Genomic DNA, 14,408 nt, shown 5'->3' on the forward strand with positions numbered 1-14,408 from the left:
ATTGGACAATTTCTTCCCGTCGTCTTTCGGCGCTTCGACGGACGGACAAACCGCGATCGGCCAAAAGTGAAACCAATTACGCGGCCAATATTCAAATGAATCGCCGTGTATGCATAATTACATGTAATTTATTAAGGAAGCAGCGGAACTCGGCACGCACTATTTGCATAATATCCGATGGCCCCCTCGGGCTTTTCGTTTGCTCCGGTGGCTGTGGCCTTGGCCTCGGGGTCAGCTTTCTCTTGGCTCGGAAAACGACGACAGGACGAGCGAGCGATCGACAAATCAAAGCCAAATTCCATCTCCCCCCAAAAAGGGGAATCCCCGTTTGCTCGATGGTTTATGATTGTTGAGATCGAAAATAATTGCCCTCGTCGGTTGTGGCGGCACCGATCACTTGTTTCGTTGTTAAAAAACAATTTGAAATCCGGGCTGTTTGAAGAAAACCTAAGCCTGTCTCGATGAACGACGAGACGCCGCTAAGGAGTTCGTTGCTCCGAAAACCACCGCTCGATTGGGAGGTCTCGTTCAACGACGAACCCTTCGATCTTCGATGCTGGGGAGGGTTTAAGGGATCGATTAAAGTGCTCCGTTTCTTGTCTACCTCCAGCGGCAGGTGTGCGATCAGATTCGGTTGTATTAGCGGGTGTTCGGTCGACCTGCAGGATCGGTTTACGGTGCTCACGGAATAGGATTTCCAAGAGACGTGTACTGGAGAAGAAAAAAAAATCCGTCCCAAAAACGAGCATCAGACAGCGTAGTTGTATTTTTTGTTCTTCACCAAGGAAGAAGCCTTCGCCGGTGGTATGTGAGTTTTCTCTTAAAAAAAGGTTCACCGACAGTCTAACCTCCCAGAAGCGAGAGAAGGGCTCAAGCGAGAGAGTTCAGAGGGGTCGCTTTTGTGCGAAAAGGGCCAAAGAAGCACAACTCTAAAAGGGGCATGATCGTGGCATGATCGCGGACAGGTTTGCAATTATGTGTCGTGGAGCTGCGATTTTGGGTGCTAAATTTCATTTCCGTTTGCCACGGGATCGTTCGTCCTGCGAGCTGGTGGAAAAACGCTCAAACGATCGTGCCCGAATTTCTCCGATCCTTCAACATGTGGTTGACGGAGCGGAGGCTAAATTGAGCCGAAAATCGCTCCAACGGATTGGAAAAATGGACTGACGGGTGTGTTTATCTCTGGAGGAAGCGTGGCTAAGGCGCGAAGCGACGAATGGGAACGAGCGATATAATGAAAGATAGAAGAACAACAAAAAAAATGGTTATCCTCGTGGATGACACGAGCATATGGAGAAGGACCTTGGAATGTGCCCCTAGTATCTGGCAAACCCCTTTTTCCACGGCACAGTAGGGGAGGTTCGATTATTATTTCAGCGTTCAACGAAATGCCTCATAATTGATGATTACACTTACGCGTCTACGGGGTTTTTCGTTCGGGACCGATCAAGGGCGGATGAAAATTGCGTCAACGAAGGGTTTTGTTTCCCCACGTCCAGCCTGGCACGTGGATGATCGTGTCCGGACTTTGGGTGAGCGTTTGGAAGTGGATCGTAGGGAAAAACAGCTGCCTAAACCGACGACCGCTGGGCTGCGGGCTTAAGAAACTCTGGGCACACGCTTGAAATTTGATCGACCGTCAAACGATGCCGGAACCGGAGACAGCAGTGTGTTGCTCCATCGGGAAAAAAATGGGGTTAACGAGGAAAATGAGGTTCGTATTTTTACGGCGCTGTAATTGGTAAAAAATAATTAATCACACTGTACCGGTTTCAAACGTTTGCTGATGGAGGATACACAAACTTAAGCAATTTAATGTTTTGTCGAAGGCTGAAACTAACGAAATCTGCTCTATTCTGGGCAATAATTGCATCGTTCTTAATCGATATTTGCTGTGTATCATAACTGGATCATATCAATAGGCTTGCGTAGGCTTTAAATGAATCGCATTTATCCGATTTTTATTAGGCGTTTTACTTATACGGTACCGATTAAAGAGGCTTTCCATTGATTATTGCTATTGCTTATGATTTTTAGCTATCGTTTCACAAGTTTAGAAACATGTCTCATGATATTTTAGATGAATTTTTAAAAATTTCATAGTTTTTGAATTTCTTCACGTTATTTTCTAATAAAAAACATGATCAAATGAATTCATATAGGAAAGTTTCTCTGATGATAATTCAACATATTACTGTTGAAGAAACTGTAAAGGTTAATTCAAAAATAACTCTTTCACTGACCCAATTTATCATTCAATTATTCATATTTTCCACGCTGTTTGGTGATAAAAATAAAGACAAAAGCAACGGCTCTCGAAGCTTCCCAGCCTCAAGTGCTCAAGTGTTGTTAAACGGCATTGAAAAACTTACTCCTTTCGACACAACCATCGCCAATCGATAAACCGCTTCCAATTGAACCTCATTCAGCGCCGCAAGCCTAACTAATGCAAATAGCTTCCTGACGGGGGAAAACTTTCCACCCACCACCAGCTCCCAGAAAGCTCCCTCTATTGCTTTCGCGGTTATTCCCCGATCAGTTATTTGCTCATCAAGCGAAACCACCCAAACCTGGTGGGAGGTTGGCTCCGTTGGAAAAAGGTGCCAGTACTTTCATAACGCCGGATTACCCGGCTAATACGGTGCACACCTGTTCCGGAAATGGCGCACCGGAAGTACAGCGTCCTCGTCTAATCCTCTCACTCAGGAAGGCTGGCTTTCGGGGACGTGTTTGCATGGTGGATTTTACGACACCTCTGGGGGCGCACATCCTTATGACTAAGCTCCCGGCAACTCCGTGGAAGATAATGAAGGATACGGCTCTGAAGGGAAAAGGACTCAACGCGCGCTTGAACTGCACGACTCGGTGCCGGTTTAAAGCCATACCGCGGTACCAAAACGGGCAAGTGAAACCAGCGTCGTGGAATTCGTGAGAAATGTACGATTTTTGATAATTCTGAAAGCAAAAAACGCACGCACACACGACGCACTTAATGTTTGTCTTGTCCGTTGACGTGGCACGAGAGACTGGTTCATCATCAATTATCCAAGTTGCCATCGCTTGTATATTTTTTTGTCTGAGCGCTCCCCCAGTACGGTTACCATGGAAACCGGAAAACCGTCGTTGGATGGGGCAAGTCCCATTTATCATCCTCGAGAACGCGACAATCGATCATACCTTCGTTTCGCAGGGGTTTGCCGTGAACTTGACATCACGCGTTCAAGATGGCATCTCTGGGGGCTCGCTTTAATTACCGGTCTATCATTAATTGATATGTTTCGCTGGTTTTCGCCGCACGGTTTTGTTCGACATTTTGGATCGAATTCGACTGCAGAATATTTCCGTGTTTGTGTACTTTATGACGGGAGGGGGAAAGAAATTTGCGATACCAGCGAAACGGGCGGAATTACCGTGTATGCGAAAATAAAACAGCGATAACGATTGGCATTAAGCGAGCACGTGAAGCAGAAGCAATCAACTTCGACTCGATTGCTCATTTATGTGTGCTTAAGAACCTGCCAGGTAATTGGGAAATTGACGTTCGAAGAGAAAGAAGGTGAATTTCTACATGAGTCGCTAAGTGAAAACTTCGGTTCCGGTTTGACTGGTTTCCTGGGGCGAAGCGGGAAAAGGACTTCAAAAATGCCACCCGCCACCCTGAAATTTCGTTCGATGGAAGCAACAAAACGGCAGCATGTAATTAAAACGATTGGCCTCGTTTCGGGGCGAGCTTTTCACTCGTTTTTGCCCGCAAAATGGTTGGCCATTCCTTGCCGTCGTCCTTATCCTTGCGCGTCCATGTCGAACACGAATTCATCTCCCGATCGTGCACTTTTGATTGCAACTTCAATGGGGCAGCATCCCAACGCTTGCAGACCCGGTTTGCAACATTGTTGCCCGGCGCCGAAGCGCCATTCGAGACCAACTAATTACGTGCCGCTTTGCCGTTGGGTTGGGAGTTATTTCGACCGAAAAATGGGCACCGATTAAAAGGCTGCCCTTTCATTCGTAAGATCGATGATAATTGAAATGAAAACCGCGCCCTCGTACCGGGCACGCTTGATTGTGGTCCGTGTGGCCGACGTGATCGGGTCCTGGGAGCGTGCCGGTGTCGACAGGATCACCCGCGTCAGGCAGGTATAATAAACCACCATAAATTCAATGACAGATGGAGTGTGTGTGTGTATGTGAGCGAAGGAATCTCGGGAGAGTCCTCGGACGAAGGCGGAAGAAGCTGAGCTGCCAACGACAGCCGGTGAAATATGAATAATCCCTTGGAAACGTCGCCCGGAGTTTGCTGAAAGGATGGGTGGGATCTCGTATCCTAGGGGCCGGATATGAGCTGTGGAGATTGGAAAAAAGAATACATGCTTTTAAGAATGCAGCAAGAAGGTGGAAGGAACTGGAAAGGAGCCTAAATGAATGCCTGCATAGCAAGGATCATGCATGATCGATGTTTTTAAAGTGTGTTTGAAGCTGTTGCTGTTTTATTTTCGGAAAATTATTCGGAAGGAAACTTTGAATGATCTGAGTCCTTTTTTGTCATGATTCTCTGCTTCAAACTTAGCATGAAAAGTGCTTTATACATACTTCCAGTTTGTTGAAAAATGAATACAAAAATAATTTCCACCACTCTAGGACATTTTCAAAATCAGCTAACGGCCCATTCTGTCCTTGGGGGTTGATTTCCCTTTTGCGAAAAATCGATCCACTCGCCATCCCGTCGTTGGCGCACGCCAGCCTTCACCGGCATTAAGGCGAGAATGATCGATAATGAGCAGGAGCGATCGAAAAGGGATAGCCCTTCATGCACGCATTCGTGTGTGCGAGTGTGTTTGGGTGTCCTGGAACACATAAAAAAAGGCCTGGCTTCATCTCTCGGCATCTCGTCGCTGCCAGGGGGGTTGGTGCGCGCGCCCAGGATGGATGTTGATAGCAGCAGGGTAGCATTTATTCACCCCCCCAAATTGTCGATCACCTCCCGCTACACCCTTCTTAACACCCTCCCGTTAAGGGCTTCCTGGCAGCGGGCAGGCGGGCGTGGAGTGGAGAAAAAACATTTAAAGCAATTTTCGTCATCGGCAGGTGTTTCGTGGACTGGTTCTTTTGCTGGATTTTTCGCTTCATCTCTCCGATCTTCCTCTCTTACTCTCTTCATAAGTTCCTTCTTTCGAAAGGAGGCTCGAGTGTGTTTGAGCTTTTTTTTTTGGTGGGTTTGTTGGCAGGGCGCTGGTTTGTGTTTTTTTTTCGCCCTGTTCCCGCTTCCCTTTTTTCCGACCGGTTTCCATTCACGGGACCGGGAAGCGAAAATTCCTTCACTTACACATCGGCACCTTGGCCCCACCACCTGCTGCGGAACTGCGGCAGCATATGCACGCGCCCGAGAGGGTGCAGCAGATTTCAATCACCATCGTATGCACCGGAACGCCGCCAGGGCTCGGGGCCCCTGAGGGTGCATTTCGCTTCTTCCCATTGCGATGGATTCCGGTGCAGTTTTTGGGATTTTTATGTCCTCCCTCTTCGCTGGGCTGGGTCTTTTGGCCGCGTGCGTTCCGGAATGCGGATGCACAAACGCACGCGGGTGGATGCTGAGGATCAAATATTGATAGCTATGCCAGCCGTCAGCGTTGGACGGACGCATCTGCTCTGGTGCGGCAGGATTAGCTATTGTTTTGGATGCCGTTTTCCCGGATGCCACAGGACAATGCCACGCGCGATCGAGAAGGGTTTTTTTTTCGAAGGTGAAATGGTCCGTTTGCACGGTGAATTTAAGAAGAAGAGCAACAAAAAACGCTACTTCGATCCGAACAAATGTTCAGGTTTGATCCTGATTGGATACTTTTCAAAGCGGATTTTTTCCCTTACTTTCTGGTAGTCGATTCGTGTCGATAACGAGGAAAAATAAAAAAATGACCCTGCTTTTTAAATAATGTCCATTCAATGCTTTAAGACTGCTGCAAAAAACGCAATTCATCGCTATTAAATCGATCCATCAAACCGGGAGCCTCCAAGCGGCGCGAAAAACAAGCTCCGTTTTGGGTCGGGCAAAATCAAAATTTTGCGATCGCGTCAAAAACGGAAAACGACCCGGCGCAAAAAGTAATAGTACCAGGCGAGCAGGAACCAAGGAGGCTGTGCCTTTGACGTGAGCGCGTGTGCGACCACGCGTGAGAAGGCACGCGACAATGTGCGAGAGAGCGCTACGCTAAGTACACTCCCCCAACCCAACTCGATGGCGCGCGCGCGCGCGTGCTTGAGCGAGAGGCTTATCTCGTTCGCTCGCTCGAAGCCACGGCACTCGTCGGTTGATCTCGTTTTCACCGCTAATCCGCTGATAAGCCGATCCATCCATGCGTCGTCGGCTTCGGGCCGGACCACATTTTTTTTGGAGGGGGGAGTTGCATGCGCAATGACTAGTGCGAGCGAGAACACGCGTGTAGCGGACATTACAGCCTGCTGGGTATCATGCGACCCTGGTACTAAGGTGCAGATTTTGGTTCGTTTTCGGGATGCTGATTTTTTCGGCTTCGAAGCATTTTTGCTTGCCGGCGCGTGTGGCGTTCTGCTGGTACGGACCGGGAGGACTTTGCAACCAAATTTAAAGCGAAAAACGATAACTTATCGGGTTTTTTCTATCATAATCACATTAAAAAAGCGTTTGATTTTAATTTATAAAAATACTTTTATTTATTAAGCGTTTTTTGTGGATAAAATTGGCATTTTTTTACAAAAGAATACAGTAAAATAGACGCTTAAATTACAGCAATTACATTGATTATACAAGTGTTTCTTTTAGTGGTTTACAATAACTTTATTTAACGCTGAAATAACGCAAAATGAGCACTAAAAATAATTAAAATACACTATTTTAATAAGTGGTTCCTCTCATGCATTATTATACTAACATTAAATAACTTAAAAATAAAGCAAAGATAGCACTCAAGTTCACAAAAATACATTTATTGTACAAGTGTTTCTTTTTGCGGTACATATTAACATTATTTTACATAGGAATACGTCTTAATCGGTACATAATTTATTTCCAACACATTTTTTAACAAGTGCTTTATTTTGTGGTTTACATATAACATTATTTAACTTACAGCTACAGCAGAATGGACACTTCATAAAAACATCATTAGCCCGAAACCCGAGACGAAATTGCGCGCGCAAAACTAAGCTGGTCACCTCGGCAGGACACAACAACGCCGTCTGTAAATCAACCCCGAAAAACAATCCATAGGCTCGCATTGTCTTCACGGGAAATGTGCGTACTTTTAGTACTTTTTTATCTTTCTCGGCTATTCAAAAACCCGGCACACCCGTTGTTTTCGGAAAGAGCCACCCAAACGCAGATGGTGTCCGCATCATTAAGGATGCACGCGCAACAGGAGTGCGCACTAGCCGGGTGTGTGTGTGTGTGCTGTGCGAGAGAGTGACGAGAAAACGAGAAGCCCAAACTGAAGGAACTGAAATCAAATTACCTTCTCAGCTCGCGCCGAAGAAAGCACGACCTACAGAAAGCAGAAAAGGAGACTTCGAGAAGAATGCTACACGGCACAGTGAAATATGGTGCAGGACGAAGAAAGGATGTCGCTGGGGGGGATGGTGAAGGGAATGCACAAATTGCATCTCCCGATGTATCGGATGCACTTGGGTCGGTCGGGATCATTTTTTTCGCTCTCCTTCCCTCCACGGTTCAGCTCGATTTCATCCTATCGGCATCGGCAGGGACATCGTTAGAGACGCACCGCTATTTTCATGGCCATTATGGCAGGGACCTCTTTCACGCTGTCAAACACGCACACACGCACACGCAGGAGATCAAGAAGCAACGCGAGCATCTCTCAACCACGCCGTAAAAACTTCCTTTGGGCAACGGCGCGTAGGACCTCAGAAAGGTGCCTTATTTCGCTACCATCTGCACGCAGGGACCTTCGCCGAGCGTGGAAGGTCCTTTTTGTGTGTGCCTGTTTTTTCTTCTTTCCCGTCTCTCCTTCCGCTCTTCGCTCGGCAGCCTCCAGCAGTAGAAGCAACAGTTTGAAAGGCAGCCCCCGAGCAGCGCCTGAAGGTGGCCTTTGATTTCTTGTGGCTTCCCAACGCCCGGGCGCGCGTCTGGTGCATGCTTCTTTTTTTATGACCACTGCCAGCGTGCCATCGCAGCCGTTTTTCTTCATTCCTCATCGCCTCATGTCTTGGTCATGGTTAGTCGTGTATTTTTTGTTCATTCTCCAAAGAAACCTACGAATAAACGGAGCAAAAAAACACAACAGCTCCATGACAAATGCACAGAAAAACCTTTCAACCTCTCCTTCCACGGTTAACCCGACCGCATCTGTGCGAGCGGAATCCGTTCCCGGTGCGGTTGTTATTAATTTGATTGGATATTGTTTAACGTGGCTGACGGGCGGCTGCGTTCCCGATTTCGGGCACGTCCAGGGACGCCAGGTGCTTTCGAGGTTTTCCGGACGCTTCGTCAGGCGTCACGCGAACAGAAGCTCCGGAAGATCGTGGTCGCGGTCTTTCGGAACGTCGGCATGACAGCTTCCACGTTCCGGCGCACACGCCCGGGCGTTTATCAGGGCACTGCATTTCCCCGTTCGATCGGTGCGTATCGAGGAAATTCGGCAATGTTTAGCCGTCAGTGCCGAATGGTGCAGGAAAAGAAATAATTCCAACCGCAAGGCGTGGGAATGTTACCGATATTTCATGCTCGAGCATAAGAGCGCATATCTCTCCATCGTCCAGCGTGGTCGATAAACGAGCGAAGCATTTTTGTTTGGTTTAGATAATGCGTTAACGGGGCTATGCAGCGTGAACGAAAGATAAATGGTAATTTAGGCATATAAGCACCGGCGATATCTTTGCTGATCGAAATCGGGACAGATAACGAGGACGAAGGAAAGATTGGCCTGGTAGGGCACGAAGCCGTGCGTATTCCTTTGTCAATGTGGTTCATCACGCTGAAATGATAGTATAAAAAATTAAAAAATACATTAGTTAATTTAAGGAAGTACCGAACATTATAATTTCGTGTTATGGTTGTGAATTAATATCGCCCGATTTTTGGAATTGAAGAACCACTCGTTCTAGAAACTGTTCCATCACCATAGTTATACAGGCAAGCTTATTGCATGCATAGACCAAAACTTGCATGCAACTGTTATACGCAAGGCCACAGTGAACTTAGTTGGGGTGGTAATTGTTTGAAACATGAGCGAGAGAGATAGATGGAGAAGATTGTTGCATGGGCTCCGAAAAACGTGGTGTGTTAATGTGAATCGTTCCAGAGAATATATATAAAACCTTATATTCTTACAAATCCAATAGACTAAATGCTAAAATGTTTTTGAATCAATTTATACAATTTCCTACTTTCAAATACGACGAATTGTACTTCTTCTACAGCAAGCACAAATGCAATAGAGATAACAAGAAAAATGTGGTAGAATGCTTTTTCCACAGCGGTTGTAATATATCGCAATTAACGCAAATTGGCACTTGTAAGCGACTCAGCTGTTTGTTTGCATGATTCAATAACTTCATAAGCAAACATCACAAACAAGATAAGAAATGCACGAATCGTCGTCCGAAACGCACATGTGTTAAAAGTCCGCCATCCCTGAGAGCGTACTACTTTTTTTTTGCGCAATCCTCAACGTCACCGATTGATCGTGGGGACGTTATTAAATGCCGGCCAGCTACCCTGGCTTCACCAGATCGCACCAGTAAACTACAACGAGCCGCGCGTACCATCCAACCCGTGCATCCAAGGCCCCCTCGCGTGTTAACTTGTCGCATTGTTCTAAAAGCGTGCGCCAACAAAACGTGCACCATGGGTTAAGCCAAAGAGTGATCATCACCAGCACCTCCACGATCCAAACTGCCTCCAGAGCCGTCAAGCTTGACGCTCGCATATCCTGCCCTCACCACATCGAACGCTACCACACACTGAATGTTGGTACAAAGTGTTATCACATTCTCTCGAGTCCGCAACTCGGCCAATGGCCACAGAGCCACACGAAAGAGAAGAAAAAAAAAACCCGCACCGACCATCGGTGACGTTGCGATCCGTGGAGTGGGAATATAAAAATTATATCAAACCCGCGGCACGCTCGCCAGTGCCACTTCGGAGTTAGCTGGGTGCGGTAGATTCGGGCTGCCAATGCACGATTTGAACCATGCTTGCGAAAACGTGAACTGGTAGTAGCACCTTCTGCACGCGCGCGTAGTAGAATAATAGCAGTGTCTAGCCGAATTCTAGCCCTAGAGCCCCCAGAAATTAGCACGTGTGATAGATCTCACGCGATACGCGCCAACTAATTCGGCTCGGGTGATCGTACGGTGCTGTTCGTGATTTTGTGATGCGAGTGTTCCGGTTGGAGCAGGTGGTTTTGTGTGCAGTGTGTGATCGCGTTCCGGGAAGTACAGGTTGATCGAGAGCCTAATTTAATCCGAATCGCGCACGTCCTTCCAAAAGGCGGACCTCTGTTGTCCGCTGATCAAGGATCTCCATCATTATGAACAGCAACAGCTACGTGGAAGTGTGCATCCACTCGGAACCAGAAGAGGACGACGATCGCAACATGACGGATCTTGAGCTGGGGCAGTGCAGCAGCCGCCAGAACTTGCTGCAAAGCATCACAAATGTAAGGGTGAAGTACGCGGGCGCTATATCTAATCGTTGCCCATCCGAAGTACTTCCCGTGCGGATCGTTACGTGCCATCGCTTGGTGGAGTTATGATAGCCGCTGTGTTGGCCGTTTGGGGGCGATTGATAAGCGCCTTGATGGTGCCATAACCGAACGGGAGAGGGGATGGGCGTTTTAACAATGGAACTTTGGGTTGCGCGGTTGTTTACATGTATCGAGCAATTTGTAGGGTTGTAGGGTTGGAATTGGGGGGCCTTTTCGAGGGTAGTCGCTGAAAGCGAAAATCGCACCACGCGGGCTCCAAAACGCAACGTGCCAAGTGTCATTGTTATGTGCCCACTTGGGTGGAAGAAGTGGGAGATTAGGAGTTGCATGTCGAGTAGGTTGTCGGGGTTGATTCCAATTCCACCCCCATCGGTGGGATGGGGACGACGAAGTGTTACCCAAAAGGTTTCATTCCATTGAAATACCTGCTCGCAGTCGAGGCTGGTGGTCGTGGGGGATGTTGTGTTGTTAAACAGCAACTGGAAATTACTAACTACTTACACCGGGCAAGGGCAAGACATTTTCACGCGTTCCACCATCCGCATTCAACCCCTTTACCTCGTGTCGAAGCTAATCTGGGACTTGTACCGCAACCCATCTTGGGTGTTGGAGTGTTTTTGAGCTAAACCGCAACACGACGACTCGTTGAGGCTGATTGGGGGTAATTTTGTCGTCTGGAGCGTCCCAACCGATAAGGCACGCGGGACTCTAGATGTATGCCAAGCGAGACAATGTTTATGGGATGATTTAATTTGGATTTACTCTAAACGGATCTCTTGTGGAAACGAAATGTTAGTGAGACGGTTTAGATTAAGGTTGCGGACACAGCATCTGTTTATCAGCAGCTCGTTAGTTATCGACAGAGGTGTATAGACACATTGGCAACCCAAAGTTTCATCACCAACCGTCCAAGGTGTCCCTACAATCCTCGTTACACGTCACCACAGCCTTGATAGGAAATCAGTAAACACCCCGAAACCCGTCTTGGGCTTCTTCACGCGCCACGACCTCACGTTGTTAGCGGTGCAGAAAAAGTGGCAAAATTAACACCAATTTCCACGGGACCCCTGGCAGGAAAATAAAACCGCGCTCCGTTGGCAACAGGTTGCAGGCACGGTTCTTTCTCCATCGACGAAGTTATCGGTAAAAATATCGAAGAAACGTATTGCTCAATCCATCACCTCCAAGGAAGGTTAATTTGCAAGTTTACAACTCTCTTTTAAAACCGATCCTACTACGATCTATCGCGGATTGATCGGCACACAAAAATCAGATCATGGCCGTCGCAATTACACTTGACCCTAAACCTATAAGCTGTCATTACCGTCGGATTCTCTGATTTATCGTGATTGTCCGGTCGATTCCGGAAACGATGTAAACAGAACCCAGGGGAACCGTATCGGCCATCGCATCGATCACGCGTCCGGTCAGATTTCGACGACAATCCGGTGCTAATTGGCTCACCGTATAATCACCGCACGAGTTTGATTGCGTTGTAAACCGTTGGGCATACTTATTTGACTGATCAAACCCGCAAGATCGCAGCTTAGGCGTTGAAGCCATTAGGCGACAAATTAGCGCATCTCACCGGATGTGGACACTGGGACTGGGAGAACTATCCTCTTATCTTCAATGCGTTATAGGGGGAATACTGAGACGATACATTCTAAGCAAAGGTATTAAAGTAAACCGCTTTTCCTACACAGCTCTCCAATCCTATCTGTCTGTTCACACCTGCCTCAAAATCCCCAACGGAATCGTATGGCAAGGCGGAGAAACGAAAGCTTATGTGGGCCACCCTGTTCACGGTGGCATTCATGGTAAGCAGTGCAAGCATCAATACAATGTGTCAATACATACCATGAACGACGCATCCTTTCCACGCAGATAGCGGAATTCGTTGGAGGGTACCTGTCCGGTAGCCTGGCCATCATGACGGACGCCGCCCATCTGCTGTCGGATTGTATCAGCTTCGTGATCGCGATCATCTCAATCTGGATCTCTAACCGGCCGGCAGACGACCGGATGTCTTTCGGGTACCGCCGGGTGGAGGTTCTCGGCGCACTACTGTCCATTTTTGGTATCTGGGCGCTGACGGCTGTGCTGGTGGTTATGTCCGCTAACAGGTTGATCGAGGGCAACTATGACATCGATGCCGACACCATGATCATCGTGGCCATCCTGGGTGTCGTGATGAATGTGATGTAAGTTTGTGAGTGGCGCTCTTCACGTAGTTTCCAATCTCCTATCAATGGTGGTCTTTTCTCGCTTTAGAACGGCCTTCATTCTGCACGGATCGTGCAGCGTAGTGCCACACAGCCACGGACACTCGCACGGGGGACATGGCCACTCGCACGGAGGGCATGGCCACTCGCACGGAGGACACAGCCACGCGCACGGCCACAGTCACACCTCTCGGCCGCGATCGAAAACGCCTCAGCTCATGTCACCACGCCTGTCGCTGTCGCGATCGTGTTCCCCGATGACACCGAGGATGCACCGCACGTTGTCCTGCGACGAGAAGAAGTGCGACAAGCTGGAACAACTCATCATCCCCAACTATCCACCGAGCCCGCAGACCGCGAGTCCGATAACGTCGCGTGGGAATAGTCGCCACAACTCGTTTGCGCTAACGGGGGATCATATAGGACAACGTCCGAACCTGGACACCATCCTCAACAGTGCCCGGTTGAAGTTGCACAAGGAAAGCCTTCGTCAGCGGATGAGTATCGACGCGGGTTTACACTCGCCGGATCTGATCAGCTCGAGCAAACTGGCGTATTCGCGCATCAGCACCGATCCGGAATCGTCCACTCGGGGACACAGCGATGACGAGGAGCAAAGTGACCACACGGCAGTTTCGTTAACAGAGCAGCAGCAGCAGTGCTCGGAGGCCGCTCATGACGACAGCAGTAACCTCAATGTTCGCGCGGCCATTATTCACGTGATTGGTGATTTCATCCAGAGTATCGGGGTGCTGATCGCGGCGATCGTCATCAAATACGCTGTAAGTGTGAACGAAGGAGATCATTTTTTGGGTGAGGAAATCACGAAGGAAACATTGCTTTTCATCTGCAGCCACACCTGAAAGCGTTCGATCCGATCTGCACGTTCGTTTTCTCGCTTATCGTCCTGGTAACGACGGTGCGAATCTTCCGCGATTCGATGCGCATCCTCGTGGATGCCGTCCCCGTCGATGTGTCGCTGGAGCGATTGTCTTCCGAATTAGGGTACGTCGAAGGTGTGAAGGCGGTGCACGACCTTCGAGTGTGGAGCGTTTCGACCGGCTGGTACGTGATGACGGTACATCTCATGATCGGTAAGTTGGTAGTCCTGATGCGTCGCTCTGAAAGCCCCGCCGATCACTTCAAATTGCCAATCTTCTCGTAGATCCCCTGGCAAACACAACGGAGATTTTAGCCACTGCGAACCATATCGCTCAGAAGGACTTCCACATTAAACACAGCACGGTGCAGATCGAGAAGATGCACTTCTAAAGGGGTGTTTTCTTTTTTCTCTGGAAACTTGCCCGACATGCTTGTACCTTGCAAGATCCGCCCATGATTGTGATGATTCTGTCTGCCGTCCGCGCATAGAGATCCTTCCGAAATGAAAGCCGCTGTGTGTGCTTCGTTACAAGAGATCCAGTCCACTCAAGGGTAGATCGCTTTCCGATCACAGCACTATCCTTATGCACTGCATTGAACTGAT

The 14,408-nt window shown here is 48.3% G+C and overlaps 1 protein-coding gene across 1 annotated transcript; it reads left to right on the forward strand.

Annotated features, from left to right (window-relative positions):
* The first annotated feature begins 10,520 nt into the window (after nt 1-10,520).
* Nucleotides 10,521-14,194, forward strand: LOC128726557 (uncharacterized). The gene is made up of 6 exons (XM_053820371.1): nt 10,521-10,649; nt 12,404-12,517; nt 12,585-12,901; nt 12,972-13,704; nt 13,776-14,016; nt 14,088-14,194. The coding sequence occupies exons 1-6, from the start codon at nt 10,521-10,523 to the stop codon at nt 14,192-14,194; spliced, it is 1,641 nt and encodes a 546-aa protein (XP_053676346.1).
* The last annotated feature ends 214 nt before the right edge of the window (nt 14,195-14,408 follow it).

The sequence above is a fragment of the Anopheles nili genome, chromosome 3 (assembly GCF_943737925.1).
Source record: "Anopheles nili chromosome 3, idAnoNiliSN_F5_01, whole genome shotgun sequence".
In the NCBI taxonomy this organism is placed as follows: Eukaryota; Metazoa; Arthropoda; class Insecta; order Diptera; family Culicidae; genus Anopheles; species Anopheles nili.

Coding starts and splice junctions, on each gene's coding strand:
- LOC128726557 (XM_053820371.1), top strand. CDS start 10,521: ATGAACAGCAACAGCTACGTGGAAGTGTGCATCCACTCGGAACCAGAA. Junction 10,650..12,403: donor TGCTGCAAAGCATCACAAAT/GTAAGGGTGAAG, acceptor TTTCCTACACAG/CTCTCCAATCCTATCTGTCT. Junction 12,518..12,584: donor TGTTCACGGTGGCATTCATG/GTAAGCAGTGCA, acceptor CTTTCCACGCAG/ATAGCGGAATTCGTTGGAGG.